Consider the following 11382-nt stretch of genomic DNA (forward strand, 5'->3'; position numbering starts at 1 on the left):
GTATTAATCACTGTGACAGAGGGTGATGCAATGACAACACATGTATTTATATTTGAGATGTACTACCAAACCATGTGCTGGTGTGCAGTTGTGCTCAAAGTCAGTTAAGTGGAATGGTTTGGTACACCAAAGTATTGCTACAAACTATAATAATAATAATAATAATAATAATAATAATAATAATAATAATAATATACTAATAATCCACTGCACTGCGTTTGAGGTGTTTAGGAAGGTGCCATTAAGACAACATGACAAATATGTTGTCCATTTTAAAAAGTCAAATAACCTATAATATTTGTTAAATAGAAATAGCATAAACTTGAATCAAATATATTGAATAATATGTTTTTGAGAAGTAATGGCTTTCCTGTTAATGCGTTTTATTTAGAATTAAATATTAATTAATTAATTACAAGTGATTAGGAGATAATTGATAAAAAGTTGCTCAGCTTGTCATAGTCATTCTTAACACTAAGAACATTATTTAAATCGGTTCATTTAAGATAAGATATTCCTGTATTAGTCCTGCAGGATGACAGCAGCAGACAGGTAAAGTGCTCACGAGAGACACAACAAGTAATACACAATAAACCCTAAAACAGTAATACAGTAATACATTAATACTAAAACAGTAATACAAACAGTCGTTTGCATTTTTAATTACAATTGAACAACGATGTGATTTATTTCCATATCGCGTTTTAATGCAGTCTCTTGCGTGGTGAAACATGCAAACGTTTTATTTCGAAAGTGGTTGATTTCCCTTCTGAGAACGGAGTCCCATTTCCCGGTTTTTTTCTATTACACGCAAACGCAACACACGAGGATCCGTTACGTCAGCACGCCGCGCGCCAAATTCATAAAGTAGTGACGGCGCAACGAGCAGAGCAGCCGTCCAGCAGCTCTTTGTCCCGGCGGTAGACCCGGCTCCAGACCGGCTCCTCGGGATGGAGAAGCAGGAAGGATACTCGCCCAGCTTCAAGCGGCCGGCGGACATCATGCGACTAAGGCGAAAGAGAACGCGCAGCGACGCCGGCGTCTCCTCGAGTCCGAGCGGCCAGACCTCTGCGGGCAGCCCGGGACAGAGCGACTCCCCGCGGGCGTGCGTCCGGCCCTTCTCCCCGGGCCCGCTGTTCCACAGCCAGAGCCGCTCCGGAGGGGGGAAGCGCAGGAACCCGTTCGCTAGCATCGAGAACACGTTCAGCCCCAACAAGAAGCGGCTCGTTTACAACGAGGACGGCCATGTCGAGGCCGTGGACAGTTCCTCCAGGACGACCGAGGAGCAGGGCGGCCTGCCGGGAGGCCTGCCGTTCAGCGAGAGGCTGGCCGAGGCCGAGCGACGGGAGCACCGGGGCTCCAGCCAGGTGGGGTACAGTGACGTCACCGCGGCCATATCCCTGTTGTTAGTGTGTGTGTGTGTGTGTGTGTGTGTGTGTGTGTGTGTGTGTGTGTGTGTGTGTGTGTGTGTGTGTGTGTGTGTGTGTGTTCATGTCTCATTAGACCGATGTGTCATTTTAATACTCTCCTGTCCTCTGCTGGTGAAGCGTCTCACTTTCTCTGAAGACGACTCTCTCTTTGAAGAAGAAGAAGAGGAGGAGGAGGAAGACGTGAAGAGCCCCCTGCTGAAGGTGTGATGCGCTTCTGTACTTGCTGCCCTGTGATTGGTCGTATCTTTGAGAGCGGCTTGTTGCAGTGCTTCAATACTCCCCTTGTCCTCAGAGTCCCCAGCCCATCGCCCCGGCCTCCATCGCGCCTCCCGTCTGCACCGAGTACCCGGCCGACTGGAGCCTGAAGACCCGCCTGCTCTTCACCTCCCCGCTCACCCTGTCCTGGGCCCAGCACCCCAAGGCCCAGGAGGAGGCGCTCGGGCTGCAGCACCACTGCAGAGCTCAGTTCAGCACTCTGCCACCCCGACTGCAGGTACGCCGTCACCATGACACGAGAGACTAGTAAACATGTCTTCATGTCTTTACCTTCACTATGACACAAGAGAGAGAGACTAGTAAACATGTCTTCATGTCTTTACCTTCACTATGACACAAGAGAGAGAGACTAGTAAACATGTCTTCATGTCTTTACCTTCACTATGACACAAGAGAGACTAGTAAACATGTCGTCATGTCTTTACCTTCACTATGACACAAGAGAGAGAGACTAGTAAACATGTCTTCATGTCTTTACCTTCACTATGACACGAGAGAGAGAGACTAGTAAACATGTCTTCATGTCTTTACCTTCACTATGACACAAGAGAGACTAGTAAACATGTCTTCATGTCTTTACCTTCACTATGACACAAGAGAGAGAGACTAGTAAACATGTCTTCATGTCTTTACCTTCACTATGACACAAGAGAGACTAGTAAACATGTCGTCATGTCTTTACCTTCACTATGACACAAGAGAGACTAGTAAACATGTCTTCATGTCTTTACCTTCACTATGACACAAGAGAGACTAGTAAACATGTCGTCATGTCTTTACCTTCACTATGACACAAGAGAGACTAGTAAACATGTCTTCATGTCTTTACCTTCACTATGACACAAGAGAGAGACTAGTAAACATGTCTTCATGTCTTTACCTTCACTATGACACAAGAGAGACTAGTAAACATGTCTTCATGTCTTTACCTTCACTATGACACAAGAGAGAGACTAGTAAACATGTCTTCATGTCTTTACCTTCACTATGACACAAGAGAGACTAGTAAACATGTCTTCATGTCTTTACCTTCACTATGACACAAGAGAGACTAGTAAACATGTCTTCATGTCTTTACCTTCACTATGACACAAGAGAGAGACTAGTAAACATGTCTTCATGTCTTTACCTTCACTATGACACAAGAGAGAGAGAGAGACTAGTAAACATGTCTTCATGTCTTTACCTTCACTATGACACAAGAGAGACTAGTAAACATGTCTTCATGTCTTTACCTTCACTATGACACAAGAGAGACTAGTAAACATGTCGTCATGTCTTTACCTTCACTATGACACAAGAGAGAGACTAGTAAACATGTCTTCATGTCTTTACCTTCACTATGACACAAGAGAGAGAGACTAGTAAACATGTCTTCATGTCTTTACCTTCACTATGACACGAGAGAGAGAGACTAGTAAACATGTCGTCTTGTCTTTACCTTCACTATGACACAAGAGAGAGAGAGACTAGTAAACATGTCTTCATGTCTTTACCTTCACTATGACACAAGAGAGAGACTAGTAAACATGTCTTCATGTCTTTACCTTCACTATGACACAAGAGAGAGAGACTAGTAAACATGTCTTCATGTCTTTACCTTCACTATGACACGAGAGAGACTAGTAAACATGTCTTCATGTCTTTACCTTCACTATGACACAAGAGAGAGAGACTAGTAAACATGTCTTCATGTCTTTACCTTCACTATGACACGAGAGAGAGAGACTAGTAAACATGTCTTCATGTCTTTACCTTCACTATGACACAAGAGAGACTAGTAAACATGTCTTCATGTCTTTACCTTCACTATGACACAAGAGAGAGAGACTAGTAAACATGTCTTCATGTCTTTACCTTCACTATGACACAAGAGAGAGAGACTAGTAAACATGTCGTCATGGTATGTCACAGAGTGTCACGTGCTGCTGTGCACCAGTTGTCAGACTGGTGGGTGAACCTCCATCGCTGGCGTTCAGGGGTCAAGAACATGTGTCCATTCTAAATGTTGCACACAGATCAGGCGTGATTTGGGTTTTAAGAATTGCTTTACCGACAGTACAGAGAGACTCTGATCAGCACCCGCTGCACACTGAGCGTCTCTCGTCCACTACTGAAGGGTGCCAGTGTAAGTTTCTCCCAAACAAAGAGTGCCTGCCTGGCCTTTAATCCTCGTAACCAACATTAACCTCTCTAATCATTCAAACCTCCCTTGCAGATACACAAACCGATGCCAGACAATTAACAATCAATGAAAATGATAAACAAATGAGAATATGGGGTCCATGTCCAGTGTTAATGTTAATGTCGGCCCCACATAAAGTTAAACCATCAAGTAAATGTGAAGTACTTGTACTTAACTTGAGTATTTCTATTTTATGTAACTTAATATTTTTAGGCCACTACATCTCAGAAGCAAATATTGTACTTTTTTACTTCACTACACTGATCGTAATAGTTAATAGCTATTGTTGGGCAATATTCAAATTCCTTTACTGCAAGAAAAACAAGGAAACATGAAACGATCCTCCTAAAAAAAGGGTTTAAATATCTATTGTATGTAGTAGTAAGCACTGTGTTACACAGCGGTCGACGCCTCAGTCAAGTAACGCGTTGCTGCATTAACACAACGGTCTTTGGACCCTGCAGGATCCCAGCTGCTGCTCCTCCCTGCGGGCGGCCTTCCAGCAGAGCCTGGTCTACTGGCAGCACCCCTCCCTGGCCTGGCTGCCCCTGTTCCCCAGGATCAACGCCGAGCGCAGCTTTGCTGGGAAGAGCGCCCCCTGGGCCCAAGACGCAGCGCTGCAGCAGAGTCTCATGAGCGAATGGTGAGAGAGAGAGAGAGAGAGAGAGAGAGAGAGAGAGAGACTCTTTTAAAAGTGCAGCCGCTTCGAAAACGCCTTGGCCCCCTCCAAGCTGTAAACCTAGAGGAAACACTGAGAACCCTAAATGCGGAGGGGGAACACTGGTACTAACTATGTCTTGAAGAGGTTTACAGAGTGCTGTGTCGTTTCAGTTTGACCTGCAGCGTGACTTGGGTATTTTGTAGCCTGGACTCGTGTCGTCTGAATGGGACTAAACATGCACAGAAACCCTCAGCCTTGTTCTCTGGCCTCCTTCAGGTCCGTGAGTCTGTCGTCTCTCTACAGTTTGCTGAAGGCCCGGCTGTGTCCCTACTTCTACCTGTGCTCCTATCAGGTGGGTGTTCCAGCTGTTTGAGGCTATCCACATGGACAGCTCAGCCATCTAACGGGTCTCTTCTGTCAGTTCACCGTGTTGTTCAGGGCGGCCGGTCTCGGGGGCTCCAGCAGCGTCACTGCCTTCATCTCCCCTACGACCCGGGGCCTCAGGGAGGCCATGAAGGCTGAAGGTGAGGCGTCAGCTAGACAGTTCAAATCCTACACTTCTACTTCCTGTCAGCAGGTACTCGCTCATGCTGCCACCTCAAACCACTTGTGGGGGACACGGATTAAAGGCACAGACCCAGCTGTTGAATGAAATCAGCAAGAGAGGCTGCAAATCTGTTATCTGTTTTTTCATTTAGTTCCTGATTGACCAAAGCAGCGACTGCTTAATTTCTACACATATAAAGTACCTAGTCGGCTTTACACCCTCAGTGAGACTGCATCATGGATGATTACAGTGTGGCTCTTTGTCTTGTGGTCCTGTTTAGGGATAGAGTTCAGTCTCCCTCTAGTGGAGGAGAGGAGGAACAGCAGGGAGCAACACGGAGAGGAGGAGGAGGAGGAGGAGGAGGAGGAGGAAGAGGAGGAGGAGGAGAAGGAGGAAGAGCAGCAGAAGTAAGTGTGTTGTCCCCACTGTATATCACACTTGTGATTGTATGTGTGTGAAGAATCCAGGTAGTGATGTTGTAGCGCTGGGTAAGGGACCACATGTGATACTGAGGATCCGCCTCAGCACACCAAACCTGCTGCACTGAACCTCAATGTCTGCCATGGAACCATGTGATAGACATTCATTATGTTTGTGGATCATCATTTTGAATTGTAGGTGTTCTGAGCTCAAAGAGGGAGAGGCGAGTCAGGCCGGCGATGAAGGAGAGCATGACAATGAAGATGGAGGCTTCTCCTGGCTGAAGGAGATGGGCATCCAGGACAAAATCAAGAAGCCAGACAGCATCACCATGCAACTGTATCCTCTGCTTCTCTCACACGCCGTCACACGTGTTTCATACGCTGAACTCGTTCTAGACGTGTTTCCTACTGCAGAACTCGTTCTAGACGTGTTTCCTACTGCAGAACTCGTTCTAGACGTGTTTCATACGCTGAGCTTGTTCTAGACGTGTTTCATACGCTGAGCTCGTTCTAGACGTATTTCATACGCTGAGCTCGTTCTAGACGTGTTTCATACTGCAGAACTCGTTCTAGACGTGTTTCATACTGCAGAACTCGTTCTAGACGTGTTTCATACGCTGAACTCGTTCTAGACGTGTTTCATACTGCAGAACTCGTTCTAGACGTGTTTCATACGCTGAGCTTGTTCTAGACGTGTTTCATACGCTGAGCTTGTTCTAGACGTGTTTCATACGCTGAACTCGTTCTAGACGTGTTTCATACGCTGAACTCGTTCTAGACGTGTTTCATACGCTGAACTCGTTCTAGACGTGTTTCATACGCTGAACTCGTTCTAGACGTGTTTCATACGCTGAGCTCGTTCTAGACGTGTTTCATACGCTGAGCTTGTTCTAGACGTGTTTCATACTGCAGAACTCGTTGTAGACGTGTTTCATACGCTGAGCTCGTTCTAGACGTGTTTCATACGCTGAACTCGTTCTAGACGTGTTTCATACTGCAGAACTCGTTCTAGACGTGTTTCATACTGCAGAACTCGTTCTAGACGTGTTTCATACTGCAGAACTCGTTCTAGACGTGTTTCATACGCTGAGCTTGTTCTAGACGTGTTTCATACGCTGAGCTTGTTCTAGACGTGTTTCATACGCTGAACTCGTTCTAGACGTGTTTCATACGCTGAACTCGTTCTAGACGTGTTTCATACGCTGAACTCGTTCTAGACGTGTTTCATACGCTGAACTCGTTCTAGACGTGTTTCATACTGCAGAACTCGTTCTAGACGTGTTTCATACTGCAGAACTCGTTCTAGACGTGTTTCATACGCTGAGCTTGTTCTAGACGTGTTTCATACGCTGAGCTTGTTGTAGACGTGTTTCATACGCTGAACTCGTTCTAGACGTGTTTCATACGCTGAACTCGTTCTAGACGTGTTTCATACGCTGAACTCGTTCTAGACGTGTTTCATACGCTGAACTCGTTCTAGACGTGTTTCATACGCTGAACTCGTTCTAGACGTGTTTCATACGCTGAACTCGTTCTAGACGTGTTTCTTACTGCAGAACTCGTTCTAGACGTGTTTCATACTGCAGAACTCGTTCTAGACGTGTTTCATACGCTGAGCTTGTTCTAGACGTGTTTCATACGCTGAGCTCGTTCTAGACGTGTTTCATACGCAGAACTCGTTCTAGACGTGTTTCATACGCTGAACTCGTTGTAGACGTGTTTCATACGCTGAGCTCGTTGTAGACGTGTTTCATACGCTGAGCTCGTTGTAGACGTGTTTCATACGCTGAACTCGTTCTAGACGTGTTTCATACGCTGAGCTCGTTCTAGACGTGTTTCATACGCTGAGCTTGTTCTAGACGTGTTTCATACTGCAGAACTCGTTGTAGACGTGTTTCATACGCTGAGCTCGTTCTAGACGTGTTTCATACGCTGAACTCGTTCTAGACGTGTTTCATACTGCAGAACTCGTTCTAGACGTGTTTCATACTGCAGAACTCGTTCTAGACGTGTTTCATACGCTGAGCTTGTTCTAGACGTGTTTCATACGCTGAGCTTGTTCTAGACGTGTTTCATACTGCAGAACTCGTTCTAGACGTGTTTCATACGCTGAACTCGTTCTAGACGTGTTTCATACGCTGAACTCGTTGTAGACGTGTTTCATACGCTGAGCTCGTTGTAGACGTGTTTCATACGCTGAGCTCGTTCTAGACGTGTTTCATACGCTGAACTCGTTCTAGACGTGTTTCATACGCTGAACTCGTTGTAGACGTGTTTCATACGCTGAGCTCGTTGTAGACGTGTTTCATACGCTGAGCTCGTTCTAGACGTGTTTCATACGCTGAGCTCGTTCTAGACGTGTTTCATACGCTGAGCTTGTTCTAGACGTGTTTCATACTGCAGAACTCGTTGTAGACGTGTTTCATACGCTGAGCTCGTTCTAGACGTGTTTCATACGCTGAACTCGTTCTAGACGTGTTTCATACTGCAGAACTCGTTCTAGACGTGTTTCATACTGCAGAACTCGTTCTAGACGTGTTTCATACGCTGAGCTTGTTCTAGACGTGTTTCATACGCTGAGCTTGTTCTAGACGTGTTTCATACGCTGAACTCGTTCTAGACGTGTTTCATACGCTGAACTCGTTCTAGACGTGTTTCATACGCTGAACTCGTTCTAGACGTGTTTCATACGCTGAACTCGTTCTAGACGTGTTTCATACGCTGAACTCGTTCTAGACGTGTTTCATACGCTGAACTCGTTCTAGACGTGTTTCATACGCTGAACTCGTTCTAGACGTGTTTCATACGCTGAACTCGTTCTAGGCATGTTTCATACGCAGAACTCGTTCTAGACGTGTTTCATACGCTGAACTCGTTCTAGGCGTGTTTCATACGCAGAACTCGTTCTAGGCATGTTTCATACGCTGAACTCGTTCTAGACGAGTTTCATACGCTGAGCTTGTTCTAGACGTGTTTCATACGCTGAGCTCGTTCTAGACGTGTTTCATACGCTGAACTCGTTCTAGACGTGTGTCCAATGTCATGATTGACCAGCCGAAGCTCCTTGACCTCTGCTGCAGTCACAGGGAAGGTCAGACGGTGTCTCTGGACCACAAGCCGGAGTCCGTGGTGTGTGTGGAGGGCCCGCACACCTTCACCCTCATCAACTTCCTCATCAACTGTAAGAGTCTGGTGGCTGCAGCGGGTTCCCAGGCTGGCTTACCCCCAACACTGCTGGCTCCCAGCGCATTCAGAGGAGCTACGATGCACACGCTGAAGGTGTGTGTTCACTCACTCACTCACTCACTCACTCACTCACTCACACTGTCTGAGTCTGTCAGGGTTCTTATGGTCATGGAAAACCTGGAAAAGTCATGGAATTTTAAAATGGTTATTTCTAGGCCTGGAAAAGTCCTTGAAAAAAATAAAATCCCCAAAGTTTAGTAAAAGTCATGTAAATGTGTTATATTCATGTGTTTATGACGTTCATTTACGCTGAGTTTGAAATAATGAATATGCTTTTAAAAGAAAGACTCAGAATATAAGCAGGCATACATACAGGCATCTATATAAATGTTTATTCTTTTAATCAAACTATTGTCTCATTCATTTGTGTCATTTAAGGTTTACTGTATGCTTTGTGTTCTCATTGTTAGTTTAAATACTACATTTACTCACTTTTTACTGTTCACACCCAGATTTCACTAAATGTTTGTCATGGACATTTAAAGTCCTGAACCCATTGGTCAAAGTGTGTGTGAACCTGAGTGTGTTCTTCAGGCCCGCAGTGTGAACGTGAAGAGCCAGGTTGGTTCAACCTTCCAGAACATCAGCAGTCTAGAGATCACAGGTACACATCTCCTTTATCCCTGAACCAGAAGCGGGTCGAGCGCTGCTGTGCTGTTTGAGGGCGTTGATGTGATGTTGAACCCGTTCTCCATCCTTCCTTTAGGACCCATCCTCCCCTCCTCCCTCCACAGCGTCACCACCCTCCTCCGGCCTGCACAGAAAGGGAACTTCTCCGCTGCTCTTTACACTCACACACCGACCGCTGTCATGAACACACACACCACCAAGCGACAGGTGAGGCAGACGTATGCTCTCATGACTTCCTGTACCGGGCACTATGGCCATTGTAGGTCAGGTTGAGCCCCGTAAGCCAATGGGAGCACAGACGACGGCACGCTTCCATCCTCACCTTTTTAATTCAATAATAGCATGAATGCTGCTTTGCTTTGGCAGGAGAGCTCGATAGCTAACGTATGGAGGTTCCTTTGAGGTACATTATGACGCGTTCAAGCTCTACTCTGTAAAAGGGAGAATTGGGTGAAGATAAATTATGTTATCAGGATGTGTTCATCTTGTAAAATGCAGGCTTTGGCTAGAAACTTTAATAAATGCAGTTTGAAGGAGATGTGTTCACAGTAATGTGAAACTGATATTAGACCCGTTTAATTAAAACTACTGATGAGATATATCTATATAGAGGTTAAAGAAGGCCTGCTCTCTCTCAGTGCTCTCTGTGTGTTTGCAGTGCTCTGGAGGCTCCGTGGACCTGTCTGGTTGTGGTCTCCATCCGGCTTCCCTCCAGCAGCTCCAGCAGCCCTCCAGCCTGGGCAAGACGGCTCTGACTCACATCAACATGAGCAACTACAGCTACATGTGGAAGAACTGACTCCATGAGATGAGCCTCCCGACTCATGAAGAACCAGGATGGAGTGTTTCTTTTGTAATGGTCTACAAAAATGTTGCAATTGCCCACTGTGTGTAATCTCTCTTCTCCAGCTGTGCTCTAACCCTAACCCTAACCCATGGTCATATTGTTCTCAATTTGTTTTTTGATATTGATAAATGCATCATTAGTTGGCTTGTGTAAACAAAGTTTTAACTACTTTTAGTTTTATTAAAGTACTGTTGTACTATCACAAGTTGTGAGGTTGTATTCTGAGAATATTCAGGGTTGTGTGGTTCATCTGGTTAACTCTTTTAGTACGGAGCAAAGTAACATGCAAAGCCAAGATCGCCGTAACTCAGAGTATTTACGAGTAATTCCAACGGATTCTGAACGCTAAGAAGGGTAGCTTTCCAATGACATGCGGCACTTTGCAGTCCATTGCGGTAATGGTATAGCGGCGAGTTTGTCTGTGGGGGAGGGGTGGAAGTGAGCACAGCTGCAGAGGATCAGGGGAGAGACTGACTGCTTTTCACTGAACTTTGAGTGACGTTTTCTTTGGAAATATTGTTGTGGTTGTAAATAATAGTATTAGTATTGTTTGAGAGTTCTGCCACTAAAGGCCACGTTCCTGTCCCCACAAACATAAAGAAGGACACTGGGAAAAGGACCGATAGAAGGCCATTCTGGGAGGAAACTGTACTAGCAGCCTGTATGTGTGAGTCGTGCAATAATGGGTTCTGTCTTCAGCTGGACAGGAACCGCTTCAGGGAGAAACACATCTCTAAAGCGCCTGGACATGGACACGTATAAAAGCCTGTAATGCCGTGTTCACACAAACAGTTGCGAAATATTCGCGCGTCCAGATTTCATGTTTAGTCAATGCACAGCCGTGTTAGGTTGCGAAAAAGCGTATTTTTCACCAGGCGTCGCGATAGAGGCGAAACAGTGTTGAGAATATTCACAAATCCGCTTTTCCGCCTTTTCCCTGGTGTTGAAATATTTTAACTCCAGCGAATAATTCGCCCGACGCGGAGTTGCGAAAGCCAATCGCCGTTGAGAAGCTCGGCCCGGCATCACCGCCGTTACTGAATGAAGCTGCTGGTCCTGAAGGAGCGCTGGAAGCGGCTTCATTATTCAGACACTCGTCCTGGAGGAGGAGCTGTGTGCGACTACGGATAATGTTTTG

At 45.8% G+C, this 11382-nt stretch overlaps 1 protein-coding gene across 1 annotated transcript; it reads left to right on the forward strand.

Moving 5' to 3' along the window:
* Positions 1-950: 950 nt before the first annotated feature.
* Positions 951-10381, forward strand: donson (DNA replication fork stabilization factor DONSON; the record flags this gene model as incomplete). Its single annotated transcript, XM_079237007.1, has 12 exons — positions 951-1367; positions 1548-1631; positions 1723-1923; positions 4356-4534; positions 4829-4904; positions 4974-5076; positions 5380-5506; positions 5718-5858; positions 8602-8800; positions 9302-9371; positions 9474-9604; positions 10056-10381. The coding sequence occupies 12 exons, from the start codon at positions 951-953 to the stop codon at positions 10194-10196; spliced, it is 1869 nt and encodes a 622-aa protein (XP_079093133.1). The 3' UTR covers positions 10197-10381.
* Positions 10382-11382: the final 1001 nt, after the last annotated feature.

This window comes from Taurulus bubalis (assembly GCF_910589615.1).
Source record: "Taurulus bubalis genome assembly, chromosome: 21".
In the NCBI taxonomy this organism is placed as follows: Eukaryota; Metazoa; Chordata; class Actinopteri; order Perciformes; family Cottidae; genus Taurulus; species Taurulus bubalis.